This window comes from Peromyscus maniculatus, chromosome 1, assembly GCF_049852395.1.
Source record: "Peromyscus maniculatus bairdii isolate BWxNUB_F1_BW_parent chromosome 1, HU_Pman_BW_mat_3.1, whole genome shotgun sequence".
Lineage (NCBI taxonomy): Eukaryota > Metazoa > Chordata > Mammalia > Rodentia > Cricetidae > Peromyscus > Peromyscus maniculatus.
The window spans coordinates 3,389,411-3,412,054 of NC_134852.1; the positions used below are offsets into that span (position 1 = coordinate 3,389,411).

At 36.9% G+C, this 22,644-nt stretch overlaps 1 protein-coding gene across 1 annotated transcript in view; it reads right to left on the reverse strand.

Moving 5' to 3' along the window:
• Positions 1-1,065: 1,065 nt before the first annotated feature.
• LOC102914331 (vomeronasal type-2 receptor 116-like) overlaps positions 1,066-22,644 on the reverse strand; it is a 28,371-nt gene continuing 6,792 nt past the window's right edge. Inside the window, exons 2-7 of the mRNA XM_076570361.1 lie at positions 12,873-13,152; positions 11,694-12,497; positions 10,574-10,801; positions 7,039-7,162; positions 4,120-4,125; positions 1,066-1,985 (exon numbers count right to left, since the gene is read on the reverse strand). Coding sequence (XP_076426476.1) covers positions 1,066-1,985; positions 4,120-4,125; positions 7,039-7,162; positions 10,574-10,801; positions 11,694-12,497; positions 12,873-13,152 — 2,362 coding nt within the window. The remainder of the gene's footprint in view (positions 1,986-4,119; positions 4,126-7,038; positions 7,163-10,573; positions 10,802-11,693; positions 12,498-12,872; positions 13,153-22,644) is intronic.

Below are 22,644 nucleotides of genomic sequence, written 5' to 3' on the forward strand. Positions count from 1 at the left end.
AATAAACTTAGTGACATCTTTGGATGTTTCTTGTCTCACAATATCATGTCAGGGTGTTTTCCTTTTTTGTTTCTTTATTTCTTTGTTGTTTTAATCTTTTTTGTTTTGTTTCATTTTGTTTTGATTTCACTTCTTATTTTTTTTCTTCTCTCATTTTACTCTATTAGTCTCTTTGACTATGTATAATGGCTACCACTTTACAGTTTTTATGGGACTGAAAATGTGCAACCAAGTGGGTCTCTGATTTATCTGATATTTCTTGCACTCCTTTCCTTCCTTTTGTTTGTTTTGTTCAGTCTAATGTGTTATTGTCTTGTTTTTTCTTAGTATGTTTCATTTTATTATTATCCCACAGAAATCTCTTTTTTTTCTAGTGACAAACAGAAAAGGTTTGGATTCTGGGGTGTGTGTGTGTGTGTGTGTGTGTGTGTGTGTGTGTGTCTGCATAACAGTCCTTGGAGGTCCAAAGAGGATGTTGACCCAGGGGGGCGGGGTGTAAACTACATTTTATGATGTCTGTGTATTGAACTCTGCCACTTTACAAGAGCGGTACATGATTTAGTCTGCTGAGACATCTCTCCAGCTTCTGCAATATTCTGCAATATCTGTTTATTGAAACATCCATGTCACTCCTAAGTTCTACTTCATTAAATCCAAAGATGCATCAGGATTCTGTATTCTTTCTGACTACAAGGGGTAGCATTTTGTTGCCTTCATCTGCAAACATGAGGTCACAAACTTCCTAAAATTTCTGCAATTATCAATTGCTGTCAAAGTCTTACATTCACTGTTATCAAAAAGAAACCTCTGAGTTAATTTCAAATCTTATTACATTTTAGAGACAAAAAGAACACTTCCACTCATCACTAATGTCCAAAAGCAAAGTCCTGTAGAAATTGGTGGCTGAGTAGAAAGTTATAGGAGACAATATAGATAAAAGTAGCATACATGACACTGATAAACAACACCATTAGAAGAAACAGTGAGGGTCATTAGCTAATGAATAATCTTGCATTGTATCCTAATAGTTGGTTCTGTACCAACATTACATTTGTCAGTTAAAATTTATGAAATGTGAGTCCGGGAAAATGTTTTTTCCCTTAACTTTTGAAGAGAATTTCTCTCTGGTCTTATCAAAATGATGTAGCACTTGGGGACAAAGATGCATCCCAGCAAGCCAGCACTGGAGGCTAAGATGGAGAAGACCTCCACAGCCACCATGACCTTGCCCTTGGTGCTGTGATAGACAGGGAGAAAAGTGACCCAGACAGTGCAGAACAACAGCATGCTGAATGTCAAGAATTTGGCTTCATTGAATGTGTCAGGGAGATTCCTGGCCAAGAAAGCCACAGTGAAGCTCCCCAGGGCCAGAGAGCCAAGGTATCCTAAGACAGAATAGAAAGCAGTTACTGAGCCCTTGTTGCACACAATGATGATGTGGCCATGCTCAGAGTGTGCATCAATTTCAAGCAAGGGAGGAGACACACCCAGCCAGAATGCACAGAGAAGAATTTGGATGATGATGCAGATGGGAATGATGTAGGTTGGTGCCCCTGATACAAGGAGCCACTTTATCCTTCTTCCAGGAGTTGTGACTTTGAAAGCCAAAACCACAGTAATTGTCTTGGCCAACACAGTGGAAACAGCCACAGTGAATGAAACTCCATATGTTATTTGCTGCAGGATACAGGTAGCTGAGTTGGGATGGCCAATGAAGAGCAAGGAGCAGAGGAAGCAGAAGATGAGGGAGATGAGCAGGATGTAGCTGAGAGTGAGGTTATTGGCCTTCACAATGGGAGTGTCTTGGTGCTTCACAAAGATCCCAAGAACCAGAACGGTGAATGCAGACAAACCCAAGGCCATACAGGACAGAGTCATCCCCAAGGGGTCATCAAAGGCCAGAAAGGTCACATCTTTGTACAGGCAGTGGTTCTGCTCTGCATTGGCATACTGGTCCTCTGGACACTTCATACACTGATCCATATCTGATGCAGAAAGCAAAAGTATTGTTAGTGCAACTTCAGCATTCTTTATGGACAGGCCACACCAGTGTATTCTGTATTTTGAAATCTTTAAAACATCCACATACTTTATTGATAAAGGTGTAATTGAGATGTTTCTGAAGAGCATTGCATCCGTATCATAATGCCTATCTTCTTCAAGGACAAACACAGATCCTATTGATATACTATAATATGAATCTTTCTGTCTGGATTAGAAGTGATGCCCTTATGAGAGATGGAGACTTGGTCTTATCCAGGATTAAAACTTTCATAGGTTTTTTTTTATTCCCAAATAATCATCACCAAACACACGAGTAGTCGAGCAATAGCAAATAGAATCATGTGTGTGTGTGTGTGTGTGTGTGTGTGTGTGTGTGTGTGTGCAAGTGCATATATATGTGAAAGCAGTAAATGAAAAATAGTGTTTGAAAATAGTAAATGAAAAAGAGCTCATGAGTTTGAGAGTTTTGTTGAATGTGATGTGTGGAAAATAGAATGAGGAGAGAGGGTGTTTTTTTTTTCCATCACAGGCAATTTATTTTGTTCTATTCATTCACAGTTAATACAGAAAATACTTGGAAACATTTCCATATAATGTTTGACACAGAAATCATCAAATAGAAGTATACAATGTTTACAGGAGACAGTACATTTATAATTTATAACCCCAAATGTATTTATAAATTAAAAATGGAAAGATCTACAAATGAAATTATGAAGGTTCACCAAAGTCATTTAATCTGTCAGTTTCTCATTCATTTTTATGTATTAATAATATTCTATTGTATGGATAAGCCACATTTTATTTCTCTCCAGTATGTGATAGCTATTTGAGTTGTTTTAACTTTTTTACTATTAGCAACACACTGCTGTAAACCTTCATGTACATGTTGCACAGGTGCTCATTTTCAGTAGTTTGAGGATATATTCCTAAGGGTAGAATTGTTGAGTAACAGAGTAACAATGTTTTGCATTTTGACCAACCACCAAACTGTTTTGCCAAAGTGGAACACCATTTTAAAATCTCACCAAATCCTTGTTTTTAAGGCTCTGATTTTTGTACAAATGCATTCAATCATTCTGTCAGACCAAACCAGGAAAAGTAAGCTATAGTTCAGAGCTGTTCTATTCCATTTACTAGAGAGGGTGGTTTTATAATGTATGAAATTCTCAAGAAAAATTATTTAAATATGATGCCCTTAGTTGTGTCCTCATCAGGGAATAGGGATAGCAAATAGTTCATAAAATGAATTAATCTTACTCTTAAGGTAGAAAACTCAATACATACATAGCACCGAGAAGTCTTGTATCTTATACCACCACCTTAGTAAGCACAGGACACTTGCTTACTTCCTTAATTTCCTTCTATATGAGACCTGTGTCAGGACCCACACCCACATTTTCCCCCTGGGTGTTTTTGGGGAGTGAGGGATGAGAGATTTAGATAGAATTATAGAGGGAAGAGAGAGAGAGAGAAACACAGGATAGCCTCAGAGGGGCCTAGATCCTAATCCACTAGCTCAGAACTTTATTCCAAAGGGCTTTTTATATCAATGCCAAGGGAGGAGGCAAAAGACCTCTTTCTTACTAGATACAACTAAAGGTAGACCCTACGAAACAGCCAGTAGCCAGGCCTGAGGTCCAATCATCCTCTTAGGAAGCCATGCTGGTAAAGCAAGCTCAGATATCACTAGGAAACCTCTGTGGGCTCCAAAAGACCTGGGTTCTGCTAATGTACTCAATGGTGAAGGAGTTATTGGTAAAACAGCATGAACAAGGCAACATGAGAACTCCCAAGTGAGAGTGGTAATACAGAATATTTGAACTGAGCAATAATACCCCATTCATAAGTTGTAATTTCTACCACAGCAAGTAAGTGAAATATGATTGTAATTGTGCTAAATTGTGGATAATAAGTGAGAGCAATGATGTGCTTCCAGGATTTTAAGTCATTCCATGAATAAAACCAACCAGCATTTATGGACAGCTATGATTGCATTTTTGGTTTGTTGTTCTTTAAGGGGCTGGAAGGATGGCTCAGCTGTTAAGAACATGGTCTGCTCTTACAGGAGGCCTAAGTACAGTTCCAAGAATATGTGAGGTGCCATATTACTACCTGTAACTCTGGTACAAAGGGCATCAGATGCCTCAGGAAGATGTCACATGGACTTGGCCCTGTATGGACTTACTACCCTCTACATATGCCTAATTCAAATATTCATAAACATAAAGATTTTTTATTTTTTGTTGGTATTTATTATTATAAATGCCCTTTATAGTTATTATCTTTAATTAATTTTATTACAATCTGTTTTTTAAACGTGTGTGTGTGTGTGTGTGTGTGTGTGTGTGTGTGTGTGTGTGTAAAGCACAAGTTGTCAAGAAGCCATTTGTAGGAATTGGCTCTATCTCATTCCAATAGACTTCTTTTGATGAATTCAGGTCATCAAACTTGTGGCAAGAGATTTACATGCTAATTCTTTTCATTGACCCTAAATTGTCTTTTTTAAAAAAATTAGTTATTTATTATGTATACAGTGCTCAGCCTGCATGTATGCCTGCACACAAGAAGAGGGCACCGAATCTCATTACAGATAGTTGTGAGCCACTGGGTGGTTTCTGGAAATTGAACACAGGACTTCTAGAAGAGCATCCCATGCTCTTAACGACTGAGATATCTCTCCAACACCCTAAATGTCTTTTTTAAATGTTCTTTGCATTATACACAATGACTGGCAATAAAAGTCAAAAACAATAATTGACTCTCCTTTGAATTTGGCCATCTCCAAACCAATAGCCAGTTGACTTATATTGATTGTGTATGCAAAACTATCATTGGAATAATTGTGACTGTTTCTTTTCCCTACAAAACTATTTTATCAGCTTGGTAATGGTGGCCCATGCCTTTAATCCCAGCACTCAGGAGACAGAGGCAGGGGATCTCTGGGGGTTCAAGGCCAGCCTGGGATACAGAGTGAGTTCTAGGAAAGGTGCAAAGCTACACAGAGAAACCCTGTCTCAAAAAACCAAAAAAAAAAACTATTTTATCTATATTATTGTGACATTCATTGCTACTGTGTACAGAAATCTTAAGAGGGACACCTGTCTTTCTCTACATCAAGTGTCCACACTTTTCCCCATTTTTATATGAAATCAAGTGCTGTCTCGTGTTTAGCTGTTTCTAGTAATTTTACCCACAGTTACTACTCTTTAGTCACCATAACCTACAATGGCATCAGTCTCAAAACTCTCTGAGAACCTGCCTCACATGGAAGTAACAGCATTTGCATCCTTCCAAAGTTTCCTTAGCAGGCTCCCATTGCAGCCTTATGTTACCACCCTGAATTCACATCATCATGCTGTCTTCCCCACACACTTGTCAGCTAAATGACAAGACAAAGTACTAGCAATTCATATAATGCTGTATAAAAAGCATGCCCACCACCACACAATACTTATTTACCATTCCAATATATGGTGACTCTGTGGTGGTATTGTGTTCCCCAAAATAATGTGGACGCTAATAAACTTACCTGGGATCAGAGAACGGAACAGCCACTAGATACAAAGGCTAGAAAATGGTGGAACACGCGCCTTTAATTCTAGCATTCCAGTGGTATAAATCCCTCTGGATCTCTGTGAGTTCAAGGCCACATTGGAAACAGCCAGGCATAGTGACACTAGCCTTTAATGCCAAGAAGTGAGCCTTTAATCCCAGAGAGTGATGGCAGAAATCACAAAGATATATAAGGCGTGAAGACCAGAAACTAGAAGCATTTGGCTGGTTAAGCTTTTAGGTTTTTCTTTTTTAGCTCCAGTTCAGCTGAGACCAATTCTGGACGAGGACTAAGAGGCTTCCAGCCTGAGGAAACAGGATAAGCTGAGGAACTGGAAAGGTGAGATAGCTGTTGCTTGTTCTGCTTCTCTGATCTTCCAGCATTCACCACCATATCTGGCTCCAGGGTTGATTTTATTAATAAGACCTTCTAAGATTCCTGCTACATGACTCAATACCTTTCTTTGTCAGCAATGTTTGTGGGCAGTGGCAAGAACAAATTGTGTTCAATTCATGACTTCAGTGGCAGGAGATGACTGAACAGTTAAGAGTGCTTACAGCTCTGCAGAGAACAAGGGTTTGGACTCAGCATCCATGTGCAAGCTTATACCTGTCTATATCTCAAATTCAAGGGGCTTGTATGCACTATTTTGGCCTCCACAATCTCCTGCTCATAAACTCACACAGAAACACATAGATACACTCAAGGAGAAAAATGAATAACCAACAATTTACAAATATTTGTGAATACAATCTAGTCTACATGTACCTTTGCAGGGATATAATGATCGGACAGATATAGTGTAGAATTCCCTCACAAGGCTGTTTGATTTTTCAAAACACTTTCTTTTACAAAATAGTACCAGCAATGATTTTACACTGACTCAAAGGTGTATGTGAAGGCACAGGTTGTTATTTATAAGGACATTATTATTGATCATATACTTGTAAAACAAACTTAGGAAAGAATAGATTTTATTTGTGCTCTAAAAGGTCCACAGAACTTAGTAGGTCCACAGAGCCTCCCTAGCTCAACAGACTCCATGATAGAAGTACCACTCAGACTATAAAACTCACCACCTAGCAGCACCACCTGCCAAACTGAAGCAAAGGCCTAATCCATCATAGCTCTTATAGCTCTGGGGAAGTCTCAAAATGTACTAACTTTGCTATTTAGCATCTATGGATCTACTTTTGGCTCACTGTTCTTCGTAACTAAAGTATGTCAACCCAGAACATGGTTCTTTTGCTTCAAATCTCACCCTGAGAAAGGCTCAGTGCTACACTGGGTTCCTGAGCATCAACTGTAGTTGACATCCAGCTAATGATGACTTTATTTGGCTTGAACCTATGTCCCAGCAGTCTTCTCTGGTGAATAACACAGAGCAGTGCAGCCACCTTCCAGGCCCCTTCAAAAGTGCAGTATGGATAGCAGAAGTCAATCAGTCTGAAGGATTTCTCCCTGCAGTCAACACTTACCTGTCTCATTGGAAATCTCATTTGCTGGGCAGGGAATGCAATCAAAACAGCAGGCTGCTATTCCTTCTTGTTGGAATTTTCTGAATCCAGGGTGACAATCAACACTGCACACAGCAGAGGGCATCTGAGGAAAAGCAGATAGATGCTGGGACAGGAGTTTGACTACTCCTTCAATAGTTATAGCATCTCATCATTTTTAGAAGTTAACAAGTTTTCTTTCTATACACAACCTGAGTGAACACATTTCTTTCAGTACTTTGTACAAGGCCACACATGAATATGTGAGAACAAATTAATGAAATGTTGAAGTGCTTCTGAACTACTAAAAGTTCAGGGAAGACCTAGGAGTATATGTTGTGTCACCACTGGAATACCTGAACTGAACACCCTACCCACCCATTGTGTAGCTTAGCTTTGTCAACTTGAAACAAAGCAGAGATACAAGAAAAAAAGAGAAACTAAATTGAGAAGTTGTCTCTGTCTAATTGGCCTCTGGTCCTTTTATTGATCTATTTTTTTATTTGCTCATTAATTCTGGAAAGCACCACCATACTTGGTTCCTTTTCGGAATTTAGTGGGAATGCTACGAGTTTCTTTCCATATAGTACAATGGTGTCCATGTTTTGTCTTATACAAAGTTATTTTGTCAAGAAATGTCCTTTTAATTTTTCAAGGGATTTTTTAAATGTTTCTTTGTTTGCTTTCTCTGAAGGGATGCTGGACATTGTTCAAGAGCTTTTCTCCATCTTTTTCAATGAGCCTACAATTTTTATCCTAGCATATATTTATGTGACATATTAAACTTGATGGATTTGCATATGTTGAACCAGCCTTACATCCCTGTAATAAAGTGATCTTGTGTATAGGGACTGATCTTTTTGATGTGCGGTTGAGACCTGTTTGCCACTATTTACTTGAGAATTTCTTCATCCATGTTCATTTATTAGAGTGCAATTTTCTTCTTTCTGATTCACTTTACCTGGAATGGTCTTTTTCCTGTACTGTAGAGACTCTACTCTTATTTATGAGTGCAGTAGCAAGACAGTATTGTTTGTTTGTTTCTTTGTTTTTTTAAAAATTTCCTTGTCTGTGTCCTTTGATTAGAGAGTGGGATTCTTCAAATTCAGTTATTAATTAAAACTATTTGGTGATTATTGTCAATTTATGTTTTTGTAAGTTTTGATGTATTTCAAACCTTTGCTTTTCTGTCTAGTGATCTAGTGTAGTCTACACATTCCTGTGACATCTACTGTTTATTTTAATATTCAGTGTGAAGGAGTGTGAAGGGTAAAGACACTGTGGAATTGTCTTCCTTAGTGATGTTCCAGTAACTATATGTTCCTGCAATTTGTAGTCACCATTACAAGTTTTTCTATCTTCCTAAAATTATGAAGGATAGCTTTGCTGGGCATAGTAGTTGAACTTGGAAATTTTGTCTCTGTTTTAAAAACATAATTGATACTCTCTCCTTTTAAACTGTCTATGAATAAAGCTACTGTGGTTATGATGGGGACTTTCAATGAAATTGACCTTTTCTCTTGTAACCTAAAATTCCTCTTCATTTCGCATAATTGAGATTTTAAGTGATATTAAAAATTCAAACTATCCTTTTCTGAACCTGTTAGGCCTTCTGACTGCCTGCTGTATCTGGGTGTCCGTATTTCCTCAGCATTTGGTAAAATTTTGGCTGTCATTTTATGAGAAATACCTATGATGCCTGTAACATGTTGTCCTCCTCTTGTGCCTGTGCTTTCTTATTTTGGTCTTTTACTGATGTCCCTGAAGTCTCTTGTGGTTTCTTCATCCTTCCTTATTGTTTTATCTTTGTCAGAGTTTAAATTAAAATTGATCTGTCTTGTTTCAAGTCCCAATAGTCTGTCTTCTACTTGAGACATTCTCTTAGTAAGAAGTTTTAGACAGTCTGTTATTTGAATTGTTGTGTCTTTCATTTTCAGAAAGTTATTATGAATTCTTCATTTTTATTGTGCCTTTATTGAATTTTTGTCACATCTTCACTCAGTTTCTTATTATTTGCAAGTGTTCGTGGTCTAATTGGTTTGTCCTTAGAGGTTATTTGTATGCTCTTTGATTTCTGCAACATTCTTACAATTATTATTTGAAGTCTTTGTTTAGTATGTCACTGAGTTCACTGTCATGTGAGCCTATGATTCTCCTGCTGCCTCACTGTTTGCAAGTGCCATTTCTGCTTAAGATTTGCATATCTAGAATACGGTATATATTGAGTTGTTTCTAGACCTCCCTATCCTTTTGGTTGATGTTTTTATAATGTTCAAGTTAGGCCTGATAGAAGCAGACTTCTGATTTCATTGCTGTCCTCTGATCTAGGGGAACAGGCCAGTAGCTAAAACTTCAACCCATTTGCTCTCTTCTTTGAGCATAAGTTTCTCATCACTGTAAAAATAGAAAATTAACTCTTGATTTAACTCTATCTGAGCAACTTGAGATATCATTTCAGATTAACTTTGCACACTTCCTGGACATAAACCCCTTTCAAACTCAACAAACAACATTGTAGTAGGCGATGTAGTTCAGATATTATAAAACCAGACACATCAGAATCAATACCTATATATATATCTGGGGACACATAATGGGATATTTTATTTACAAATTTTCTCAAAGCCAAATTATTATGACTATGAGTGCCTGTCCAAACTGATAAGGAAACAATACAAATCTTTTTTGTTTGTTCATTTGTTTGTTTGAATGAGTTATGCAAGAATTAAGGTGCAAATAAATTATCTTCTATTGAGGGGTTCCTTTAGAATTTATGATACAGGACAGTAGAGGTGGCTCAGCAATCTATCACACTTGCTGTTCAATCCTCCACTCCTACACTTAGGGTCAAATTGTATACAGTTCCTCGTTATCTTAATTCCTCTCTGGGCGTATTTAGATACCTCATACTCAAATGGAACACAGATATATACAGGCAAAATATCTACACACAAAAAAAATAGTCTAAAAAAAGTTATAATTAGTAAAAGATCTAAGGTGGACCATGAAAATGTGATATATTGTTAGAGAAGTGGGGAATTTAGGACATCCTGGTCACAGTGCTTGAATAAAATTATAGAATATAAATTAATGATTTGCATAACTGTTCCTAGTTCAAAATCTTTTCTTACACTTAGCTTCAGTATTTTCAGCATGCAGATTAGAGATTCAGTATAAGAGAAGAAAGGCAATGGGCAGCAATCAGAATGGTACCGAGAGAATATTGATAACTTTACTGGGAATGATATCAAACATTGGTCATCTAGTTTTATATTTGTTTATAAATCAGAGAATTTCTGATATGATAAAATATATAATATGTGTGTCTTATATTTTAAAAAAAATTTATTTAAAAAATCATATTTTAAAAAACTAGAAACACCAACTAGAAGCTTAAAATTGAGTCTTTACATGACCATCCATCTAATTTCGGTAAGTCACATGGAAACGCAAATGGCCCCACTTGACACTGGTTATAACTGTGAGGTGTGCAACAGTACATTTTGGTCAGACCCACCTGTCTAGTTCTTGTGGCCCACTCTATCATATCTTCATATAAATGGAGCTGTTGACCATGTGGAAAATATTGCTTAAACTCTCCTATTTTCACCTTAAATCCAACACCATGGTGGAAATTAGAAATGTGGTAAATGCCATACTCGGCTTGCAGTTTTTCTTTCTGATTCATATTTATTACATCTCCAGCAGGATTAACAAAGTGCATATTCTTCAAAAATGGGGGAAGCTGAAAGATAGACAACACTCTTCAGTCTATATTACCATATTTTAGGTCTGAAAATATGTTCTTATTTCATCCTAAGGCAAATTTATTGAAGGTGCCCAAGGGAGAAACTCAATGAAAGCATGTGAATAAATAAAGTCATTGTGTTCCCAGAATTTTAGGTCTCTCAGAGAAAACCCTCAAATACAGACACAGAAATACACACAAACACCAAATATAAATATGCACCATACACACACACACACACACACACACACACACACACACACACACACAAACTTCCACACATACACCCATGCAGAGGCACACATATAATAGAGACACACTCATTCACACACATATACAGTAACACACATGTACAGACAGACCTAAGCAATCAAGTACTGACACAGACACAGAAACACATAGGCACATAAAGATAAAAAACACACACAGAGAGACACATTGATTAAAAAAAATTCACAAAGAGACACACACAACAAATATATGCTCATAAACACAGCCACGAACAAACACAGGAGAGAAATATTCATACATGCAAAGCAGCACATCTATACACATGCATACAAAGTCACAGAAATGCACTGAGACACTCACAAAGACACAAACACAAAGACATACAGAAATCACACGCAAGTATACTCACACACACAGGTACACAAGTAGGTATTGAACTGAATCAGCACTATTTCCTATAATATAGCTCTCAGAGAATCATGAGGGATAAGGTCCCCAGAGCCTACCTTCGTATTAGAATCAGGTGAGTACACTTATACACACCATTCCTTATGGCAAATACCACATAGATGACAAATATTGGTTTCAGCATGTGAGAGACCCTTTAAGGATTATAACATTGATGACACCAAGTACCATCCATTGGAAGATACAGTACCTGTGAGCAGTCAGAATCCAGTTCACTCAGAGTGTTGATTTGCTGTTTTTCTACTTGTTGAAGAACCATTTCATGGAGTGCATGGGCCATAGCATACACAGCATTGTATATATCATAAGCATCATCACTAAAGGCCATGTCAAAACTCTGTAGCATTAAGCGTTCATGTGAGACGTTCAATAAGCAGTCCTCCAGTGTCTTACAGTTAGAAGTTGAGGCTTCACAGCTAAAGTACATCCACCCCAGTCCTGCCAGGAACATGTCTGTGTATTTGGACGGGTTCAGTGTCTGAACAAAATTTTTGAAACCAGAAATCTTAGCATGGTGGTGTTCAAAAGCAAGAGTCCCATGGAATGAGTCAAGGGTGAAGTCTATCTTACTTGTAGTGACATCCCACTGTGAGGTGGTGACCCATATTCTCTGTATACCCTGTGATACCCACATTCTAAAGCACACAGCTAGAGTACTGCCTGTGTCACCATAAATGATAACAACATTTGTGGATGATGTCTCAATTTGGTTGTTATACACTTCAGCTCTTGACATGTATAACTCCATGTTGACTGGGATCACGATCACAAAGGCTAAGCAGACTCTTTGGACTTCAATCTCTCCTCTCAGATCTGAGAGAAATTGGAGACCCTGGTCATCATCTGAGATGGCCAGCCCAACCCAGTTCCAGTTGAAGTGAAGCACCAAAGAGACCATGGCCAGGGCCAGAGCTGTGTCCTTGGGGGCCATCTGATACAGATTGGGAAACTGTTCACGATCACTCAGGATAGGATGGAAAGGTCCATAGGTGAGCTGAAGGACATAACACAGGGAGCAGCATGAGGAAGAGCAATGTCAGAAATCTCAATGAGAGCTCTGATGTGTGTGAAGCACCAGTTTAAATGACCGGAAGGGCAATTTTTCCCTATTACTACAGTTATACTACACTGTTAGAAACATGAAAAAAGTCACTTTCTACAGTTTGCTCAAGGAATATCCCCTTGACTGCTAATTCTTCTTCTCATCCATATCCCAAACAATGAATTGGGAATGTCCCATTGAGTGCATGAATAATTGAACTTGATTTACATAAATTTGAAGCCAGTCTCCCCCCTTATACTCTCCTCAGCATCAGGCTTAGCCAAACAATGAGAAAGATTCCATACTTTCCCACCCAAACAACCTCACCTGTGGATATTTGCAGAACTGAGAAAAATGTGCCAGGCTCAAGGATGGTGCTAACATTGGTCCAGTAATCAATACACAGCATGGCCTCTTTTCTTTACAGATGTAGTTAAGGGGAAATCTACGCCATTCTACAAAATTTTGAAATGCTTGTTTATCATGATCTGTGTCAGTGATGATGTAAAATGTGAGAGACATATTTGGTAGAAGATATAGATTCCTGTTGATTTCTTCCACTGCAAAAGCCAAAGGCAGAGTGAACTGGTAGTTTTCAGGTGCTAGTCTGAAAATAAGGGCACAGGATTTAGTACGGATAAGGCTCTATAAATGAAAGCTTTGTAGTTAGTACAAGGATTATCATGCATTCGATGGCATTTTCAGATATAGCTTGACAAATTCCCCTGTGTTGTAAGGTTGGAAAAACAGAAGATGCTTGAGAGGTTGAAAAAACCCAAAAAGTTGATGAGAGTGGATGTCACAAAAATGAGAAATGTGTTCTTATCCACTTTGACAGAGAATTTCATCATGGCAATTTGAGTACTGGATGCACATTTGATAAATGATATGTGTGTGTGTGTGTATCTGTAGGAAGCTTGAGAATGCAGTTCTCATGGGGGCCAGAAGAGGAAGCTGGATCCTGCAGAGCTGGAATTTTAAGTGGTTTTGAGGTGCCTGCCAACATGGGTGGTTGAAACTGAACTCAGATCCTTTGAAAGATCAGCAAGTGCTCTTAACTTTTGACTTGTGTCTACAGCCCCATTATATTACTACTTTCTATATTCTAGATATTATTCAGTATAGTATAGCCAGTAGATATTTTTCCATCTATGTGGGCTGCTTCTTAACATGCTAATAACATTTTTAATGCAAAAAAAATAGTTTTACACAATCACACTTGTTAAAATATGGTTTTATTTCCTGAGTTATTCTATATATTTAGATGTTTTCTTTATCAGATTCATGCTATCTGGACTTACACTAAAAATTTTGGTCCATTTGGACTTGATTTTGGAACAAGACAATGGTTGGAAAATACTTCTTTTCAACTTCTGGTTGGCAAATTCTCCACTAGCATTTCTTGAGTAGGCTATGTCTTCTCCATTTTATATATGGGGGGATAGCCTACTCTTAAATTGAATTTTTTCCCAGAGGGTATTTTGATAATGTTTTTCTCTTCTCACAGTTTCTCCTAGGTCCTCCTCAACTACCTACCTACTTTATATTTTTTTCTCTATTATTCTTTAAAAACAAAACCAAAAAGAGGAGAAAAATGCAAAGAGAACATCGCAAGGGGGTTTAGGGATTCAGCTTATTAGTAGAGCACTTGCCTAGCAAAGTGCAAGGCCTTGGATTTGGTTCTTGGTTCTGTAAAGAAAAAAAAGAAAAAATCATAAAAATAAAAATTAAAATAAACATCTAAAGCCAAATAGACATCTCTTTCCATAAGTTGCTATGTGAAGTGTCTCTTATGACAATAGGTTTAGATATCAGTTTATGAGTATAGAGAAATATCATTAGAAATCATTTCACTGGCTTTTTTCCCATTCATGTTTGGTTCTATCCCAGGTCTCTGGGATATCCTGATTCTTAGTCCTGGTCCTCATGGGGGATTTCCTCTCATGGAATGGGTCTCCAGCTGTGCCAGACATTTATTGGTCACTTGCACAATTCCTGCACCATCTGTACCCCAACATACCTTGTAGGTGGGACAAACGGTAACAACCAAACACTGAGCAGAGCATGGGGAATACTGCAGAAGAGGAAGAGGAAGGATTGTAAGACCCAGTGGTGTCAAGAACACCACAAGAAAACCCACAGAATCAACTAACCTGGGCTCAGAGGGGTTCACAGAGACTGAAAGGACAACCAGGGACCCTACATAGGATTGACCTAGACTCTCTGCCTGTTTGTTACAGTTGTGTAAATTGGTCTTCATTACACAGCAGGAGGATGTCTCTGACTCTGATGCCTGCTTTTGGGACTCCTTTCTCCTGTTGGACTTCCTGATCCAGCCATGGTGATATTTTATTTGTCCTATACTGCCGTGGGATAGTCTGTATGTCAAATGCTCTGATTGGTCAATAAATAAAACACTGGTTGGCCAGTGGCCAGGAAGGAAGTATAGGCTATACTTTTTTGCTTGATTCATTTCTCTCTCTCTCTCTCTCTCTCTCTCTCTCTCTCTCTCTCTCTCTCCCTCTGGATTCACACCTCAGATGCTAGGTAGCTAGTATGAAATTCCCTCGGATTTGTACTGTTCTATGCATACTTGATAATTCAATTAAGATATCAGATAGTTTTAGGGAAAAACTATTTAAAAGTGATTTTTTTTCCAAATTAAAAAATATGGGTTTTATGTGTATATTGGAAGAAAACTGGACTTTGTTTGAAAACATTTTAGGCAGTCTGAAAATAGAACAACTATATGAGAAGATTAATGCTGATGGGATTATGCATATTAATACTTTACTTATTCTTACTTTAGTATAAAAAAATAGTCAACTTAAGTGCCAGGATAAAAGCTTTAGAAAATCCTGTTAAAATGAATTATAGAGAAATTCAGATTCAGACAGAAGAAATTAACAGTGAAATTGTTTCAGGATTGGATTATAAGGTTACAGAAAGAAAGCCTGTTTTCACACAATCACCCTTAATTTATCCGGTAATCATATAGGGGCTACCTGGTCAAGTGAATACACAAAATATTTGGTCTCCAATTGAAATGTTAGATTTACAAAGGCTTAAGGAGGCAGTACTATCTTATGGCATGCATTCCCCATTTGTAAAGCAAATGTTAAACTCCCAGTCAACTTAAAATAAGATTATACCACAGGACTGGAGAGAGTTGATAAATGCTGTTCTGGAACCTGGGGCACAGCTGCAGTGGCAAATGTGGTTCAAAGAGGTAGATAAAAACATAGAAAATCAATGGAGGGCTAAAGGTAATCAAATCTCTCAGGATCAGCTTGTTGAAAAAAGCCAAAATGAAGCAATACAAACAAAATGTTTATATGATATCCAAACCCTAATTCTATGTTGAATGGCAGCCTTGAATGCATGGAACAGAATTGAGGAACCAAGAAAGAAAACTGAGTCATTTAAAATGGTTATACAGGGCCCAAAAGAATCCTTCATGGATTTCTTACAAAGACTAATTTCAGCAGAAAAGAGAATGGTCTCGAATTCAGAAGCTAGCTAGATAATAATAAAACTTTTGGCTTTTGAGAACTCGAATGCAGCATGCAAGAGAATAATTAGGCTGTTAAAGGCAAGGTCTGCACCCCTGGAAGATTGGATTAGGGATATGTTTAATGTGGAGGCTCATGACAATGATGATATGTAGATAGGAGAAGCAATTTCAAGAGGTTTGAGGAATGTCAGAACTTTTGGATTTGGAAAGTAAGGACATTTGAAAAGGGACTATAAACAAGGCATTCATAGAAACAATGTTCCTTCAAGTAACAATGACAACAGCATTCCCCTTCCTTCTGGATTATGCAGAAGGTGTGGTAAGGGAAAACACTGGACCAAGGAATGTAGATCAACAAGGAACAGGCAAGGTAATACTTTGCCTCAGGCTTTGGGTAACTCCCAGAGGGGCCTAAGGCAGACCCCATCAGCAAATCCAGCTCAGAACTTTCCTGCAGTCATAGAGGAAATTCCTACTCAGAGCAATTAAATAACCCAATGCCTATTGGAATAAACCAGCCTGCTCGGGGTATGGAACAACTGAGACAGAGAGAACAGAAAATTCAGGAGAAACCATGAAGAAAATTTTTTGGCAAACTTCTATAAATGAACAAAGACCAAAATTAATGAAAAAATAAATGGTGTTTTGTTGCCTGGTCTGGTACACACAGGTGCTGATGTGATCATAACTGAACCAAAATTTTGGCATTCAACTTGGCCTCTTTAGGAGGTAAAAGTTCAGCTGTTAGGGAGTGGAACATTATCACAAGTGAAACAAAAGTGCAAGATATCTCAAATGTATAGGTCCAGAAGGACAGAGAGGAAAATAAAAACCATATGTGGCTACCATAGCTATGAACCTGTGGAGTCGAGACCTGTTGCAACAATGGAATACTCAGATTAGCATCCCTCCAATCTCAGAAACAAATCATAAGCTAGCACATGTTTTTGAGAGAAATATTAGAAGATATTGTTTTAATGGGTGGTCACCAGCCATGCATATTATATAAGAATAGAGCACAACAACTGATGATCATCCAGACACACCAACAGCTCTACCTTTAAAATGGTTAACAGACAAGCCTGCATGGGTTCAGCAATGGCCTTTAACAACAGAGAAACTCCAGTCTTTAGAAGAGCTGGTAGAAGAACAGTTAAATGCTCTGCATATTGAAGAATCAACCAGCCCTTGGAATTCTCCTGTATTTGTTATTAAAAAGAAATCTGGTAAATGGTGAATAGTAACAGACCTTAGAGCAATTAACAAATCAATTCAGCCAATGGGCTCTCTACAATCTGGAATTCCTTTGCCTACTCTGTTACCAAAAGGATGGACTCTCATAGTTATTGTTTTAAAAGACTGTTTCTTTTCAATATCCTTACAAGAAAAAGACAGAAAGATTTGCTTTCACAGTGCCTACTTACAATAATTCTCAACCAGTTAAGAGATATCAATGGAGGGTCCTCCCACAGTGAATGTTGAATAGCCCAACCCTGTGCCAATATATTCTACAACAATCATTGGAAGTAATAGGTTAAAAAATTTTCTAAATCTATAATTTATCATTATTTGGATAATGTGTTACTAGCCGACCCAAATACAGATACTTTAGAAAGAATGTTTGAGGAAGTAAAGTAAATTTTGCCTTGCTGGGGATTACATATTGCACCTGTAAAGATACAAAGAGGAGATTCTATTAATTACTTAGGATATAAAATAGGTCTACAAAAAATTAGACCCCAAAAAGTGTAAATTAGGAAAGATTGATTACATACAGAATCTTAATGACTCTCAACGATTATTTGGAGACATTTCTCATCTACAAACTATTATTGTGGTAAGAAATGATGAACTTAATAATTTCTTCAAAACCTTAGAAGGTGACAAAGACTTAAATAGTCCAAGAGAATTATCACCTGAAGCTGAGAAAGAATTGGTCCTGACATGAAGGACACGTGGGTTGTATCCATCCAAACCCGGATTGCATTTTGGTTATTTTACCTTCTAGGAATTCTCCTACAGGAATATTAATGCAGAGGGAAGATATTATATTGGAATGGATATTTTTACCAAAGAAATCAAATAAAATATTAAAAATTTATGTGGAAAAAATCTCTGACTTAATCTTGAAAGGAAAATTGAGACTTTGTCAATTAGCAGGAATAGACCCAGCAGAAATTGTTGGTCCTTTAACTAAGGGGGGCATTGAAAAGTTATGGACAGAAACTGAACGTTGGCAAAGAGCTTGCAGTAATTTTTTTTGAGAAACTTAACTGCAAATATCCCAAAATGATAGAATTGGTCTTATAAAGAGAGCTGATTGGATTTTTCCTTGATCCAGAGTTTGTACATTTTATGCACATGCCAACAAACAAGGAAAGGCAGGTTACAAATCAGAAAATTTAAATAAAGTGGTTCAAAGTCCTTATAATTCAGTTCAAAAATCAGAATTGTATGCTATTATGTTGGTATTAATGGATTTTTCAGAACCTCTCAACAGTTACTGACTCGCAGTATGTGGAATGAGTGGTATTTCATATTGAGACTGCAGAATTTATACCTGATGAGTCAGAATTAACTTCACTATTTATTCAGTTACAAGATACAATCAGGAAAAGAAGTCATCCTTTATATGTAACTCACATCCGATCCCATACTAGTCTGCCAGGCCCTCTAGCACAGGGAAGTGATGAGATTGATAAATTATTGATAGGAAATGTGCTGGAGGCCTCAGAATTTCATTAAAAAACCCATAATGTCAATAGTAAAGGTTTAAAAAAAGATTTTTCCATAACCTGGCAAAAAGCCAAGGAAATTTTAAGGAAATGTCCTACTTGTTCCTTTTACAATCAGACACCATTACCAGCAGGATGTAACCAGAGGAATGAAACCTGGCAGATGGATGTGTTTCACTTTGCAGAATTTGGAAAATTGAAATATGTACACCATACCATTAATATTGATTCAGGATTTCAATGGGCAACTGCTTTGAGTTCTGAAAAAGCTGATTCTGTAATCACTCATTTGCTAGAAGTTATGGCCATCATGGGTATATCTGTCAAATTAAAACTGACAATGCTCCAGCATATGTCTCTGTTAAAAGGAAACAGTTTTTTGCTTATTACAATATAAAGCATATTACAGGTATACCACATAATCCTACAGGCCAAGCAGTAATAGAAAGATCAGACAGAACTCTAAAGGATATGCTAAATAAACAGAAAGGGGTACAAAAACCCCCAGAAATAGACTGCATATGCTTATTAACTTTGAATTTTCTCAGTGCTAATGAGAAAGGAGCAACAGCTTCAGAGAGACATTGGATAATAGAAAAAACTACAGAATTAAATCAACCTATATATTTTAAGGATGTGCTGACCTCAGAATGGAAACCAGGATATGTGTTACGTTGGGACAAGGTTTTGCTTTTGTTTCTACAGGAGAATATAAGCTGTGGATACCATGAAAATTGATAAAGATCAGATTTGTACAAGAGAGACGTCTTAATTAGAGGAGGTGATAGTTCATCAACCAGCATAACCATCCAATTTAAATTAAACTAACTTATACCATTAATAAATGCCTTTTCAATTAATCAGATAATAACTTTCCAAAGGGAAACCTCCCCAAAATTAGTCTTGGAAAAAGGGTTTTGTTTTTGTCTTTTAGGATAATGAAGGCTACGGAATCTGAAGAACACTGGACAAATGAGACAACTGAAGAAAAAAGACAAATCATCTGTCCCAAGAAAAAGAGCAAAATGATCTATTGTTCTGTCATGTATAAAATTTCATAATTCTTCCTAAATGTTTGTTTCTGCTCTTCTCTAAAGATATTTAACACTATTGATCTTGTAGTCCCAGTTCAATTAAAATTCAATGCTGGCTCTGGAGTTGGAGAATGGCTCTCTCCTTCTTTAAACACAAACATGTTGTTAAAAGCAAAATACAAACTCTCTGTAACATGCCAGAAGAAGGAACCGTCTTCTGATAGGGGACAGGAGAAAAAAAAAATTAATTAAGGGATTATTCTATTACTACTAATCTCAATTCTTTGATTCAATTCTGATTCTATAAACTTTTTTTAAAGAATGAATTTTATATCAAAATTTATAAGATTAATATATATATATAAATCTTATAAATATATAAGAACACATTTATAAATCTTAAAATATATATTATATAAATATATATTATATATGTATATATTTATATATATATTAAACTTTGTTAAGATATGAATGGTCATATAGAGTACTAACTAATTCTAAAAAAAGGGCTTCAGCTAGCTACCTATACATGTCTTTGTGTTCGAGTTTCTTATCAGTTTTCTGCAGGAAATCATGGCCAGGTCTAACATCAAGTGAAGTCTCCAGGAAGAAGATGGGGCCCCACAGCAACAATAATTCCACATGAACAGTAATAATACCACTAAGCTGACAAACATCATCTACAGATCAACTTTGGAAAACAAACTGCTCAGAGAAATTTTGAGATAGCTAGCTGAGATGATCCAATTCAACTTGAATAAGGACTTGAGTTAAGCCTTGAACTTTGGCATTATGCTCAAACTGTACAACAAAAGGATATAGCTACCTTTCTGAGAATTTGACAATTAATCCAAATTTTTTTCTTTTCAGAATAAAGATATCTTCACCCATATCCAGCAAGAAGCAATTTTAAGATTATGACACCCATATTCCCAAAGAGGTGGTATTCGGCGGGTGGATTTTCAGTCTTTAAATGGGTTTTGGGTATGGGATAATTTTCATTTTTTTAGGAGGGTTGATTACAAGTTCTTGTTAAGGGTTAGGAATAGGACTAAGCAAAAGAGATTAGATTTAATATTCTTGTTTTTTAAAAAAAGACAGTTACTAGTTTTAAATACTTTACATTGGATTGGATTTTTTTATATTGAATGCAAATTATATATATTGAGATTGATATTGTTCAAAAATGCTATATGTATATTTCTTATCTTGTTCAAGATATTGTACTTATATCATTCATTTAACAATGTAATGCAATTTGCTGATCCTTGAATATTAATTATTACCAACTATTAGGATATAAAGAAATGAAAGTTAGTAGTTATACAATACAATCGGACTTGTAGTCACATTAGGTGTGTTTTCAAGATCAAACGGATATATTTTAGACAGAAAGGTCATCTTCAAACCCTTCAGTGATCTAAAAATTATGGCATTTAAAATGTTTTAGTAACTTAGAAAATTTTTCTTATTTTGTTATTGACTATGAGACATGTTGGCTCCTGGCAGTGCCACCTTACTTCAGAGAAAATATGGGCATTGAAGAAACTGCTTATGGAGTTAACTTTCATTGTGGCAAAAGTTAGCCACTGAACAACAAAGTATCCTTGAATCAACTGCTGACAAACAGGACAGACAGGACATGAAATAGAGGAGTACCGATTCTTGCCAAAACAAGTGTGGTTGTGGCTTTAACAAAAGGCATCTTCTGAGGCCAGGACAATATGGCACCATGCCTGAAGTGGCCTTTGCAATCCAAAAAGGCACAGTGCCCTTTTCTTCTGAGGCAGCTGAACAGGCAGTGGACTGATGACTTCTGATGTGCAGTGGAAGAGCAGCTGAAACAGTTATTCTTGAAGAGTAACTAAACTCACGCCTCTCAATAGTAGACTGACATTTAATAGAGGGATGTGGGGAAGAATGGGATGCTGAGAAAAAGCCACAGAGAGAGAGAGAGAGAGAGAGAGAGAGAGAGAGAGAGAGAGAGAGAGAGAGAGCCAACAAGAATGGACAGCCGAATGCAAAAAACATCAACAATTTCCAGAATTTAGAATCATGAATCATGACATGACACTACTGGAATTTATGTGGTTCTGGTACATGGACTCCTCTCACCAAATGTGAGGTCAAACTGTTGACCCTGTGTATATCCTGGTTCACAAATGAGTCTCTGTCAGATACGCTAAGCCTATAGGCTGAAGTTGATGCCCCAATGCTGTGGAGAAACCCTGGATAACTGTCCAGGCAGCTGCCTGTTTATGTCAACTCACATTTTATTTTGGAAGCTGCTTGAATGCATTTCCTGTTTTTATTTTTGTTAGGTAATATTTCCTTCTTAGGTCTCTGAGGGAGTTATACTTACAGTTTAGATAGTTACAGTTTTTCTTGTTAAGGATTTTAGAAAAGAAACTCACTGAAGAGTAAGTTTATAAATTTGAAAGACATTATAAGATAGTTCTGTTAGTAATATAAGTTAGGATAGAAAGTGAATCAGGTACATTTTGGACTTACCAAAATAGGAGAGATTATGGAATTATTTTCTCTGAATTTGTCAAATGCAAATGGACTAGACATTGTTTGGGTATTTATTGCTTGTATATATGGAATATAGTTATTGTATTTTTGTATATAGTTTTTCTAATATTAGTTATAACTTTTTTCCTTTCATTAAAATAGAAATGGGGAAATACAGTGATATTTTACATGTGCTGAAATGAGATTTTATTTGTATGTTAATAGATAAAGTTGCCTCAGGTTCAGAGCTAATAGCAAGCCATAGCAAGAGCCAGGCATTGGTGGCACACATCTTTAAT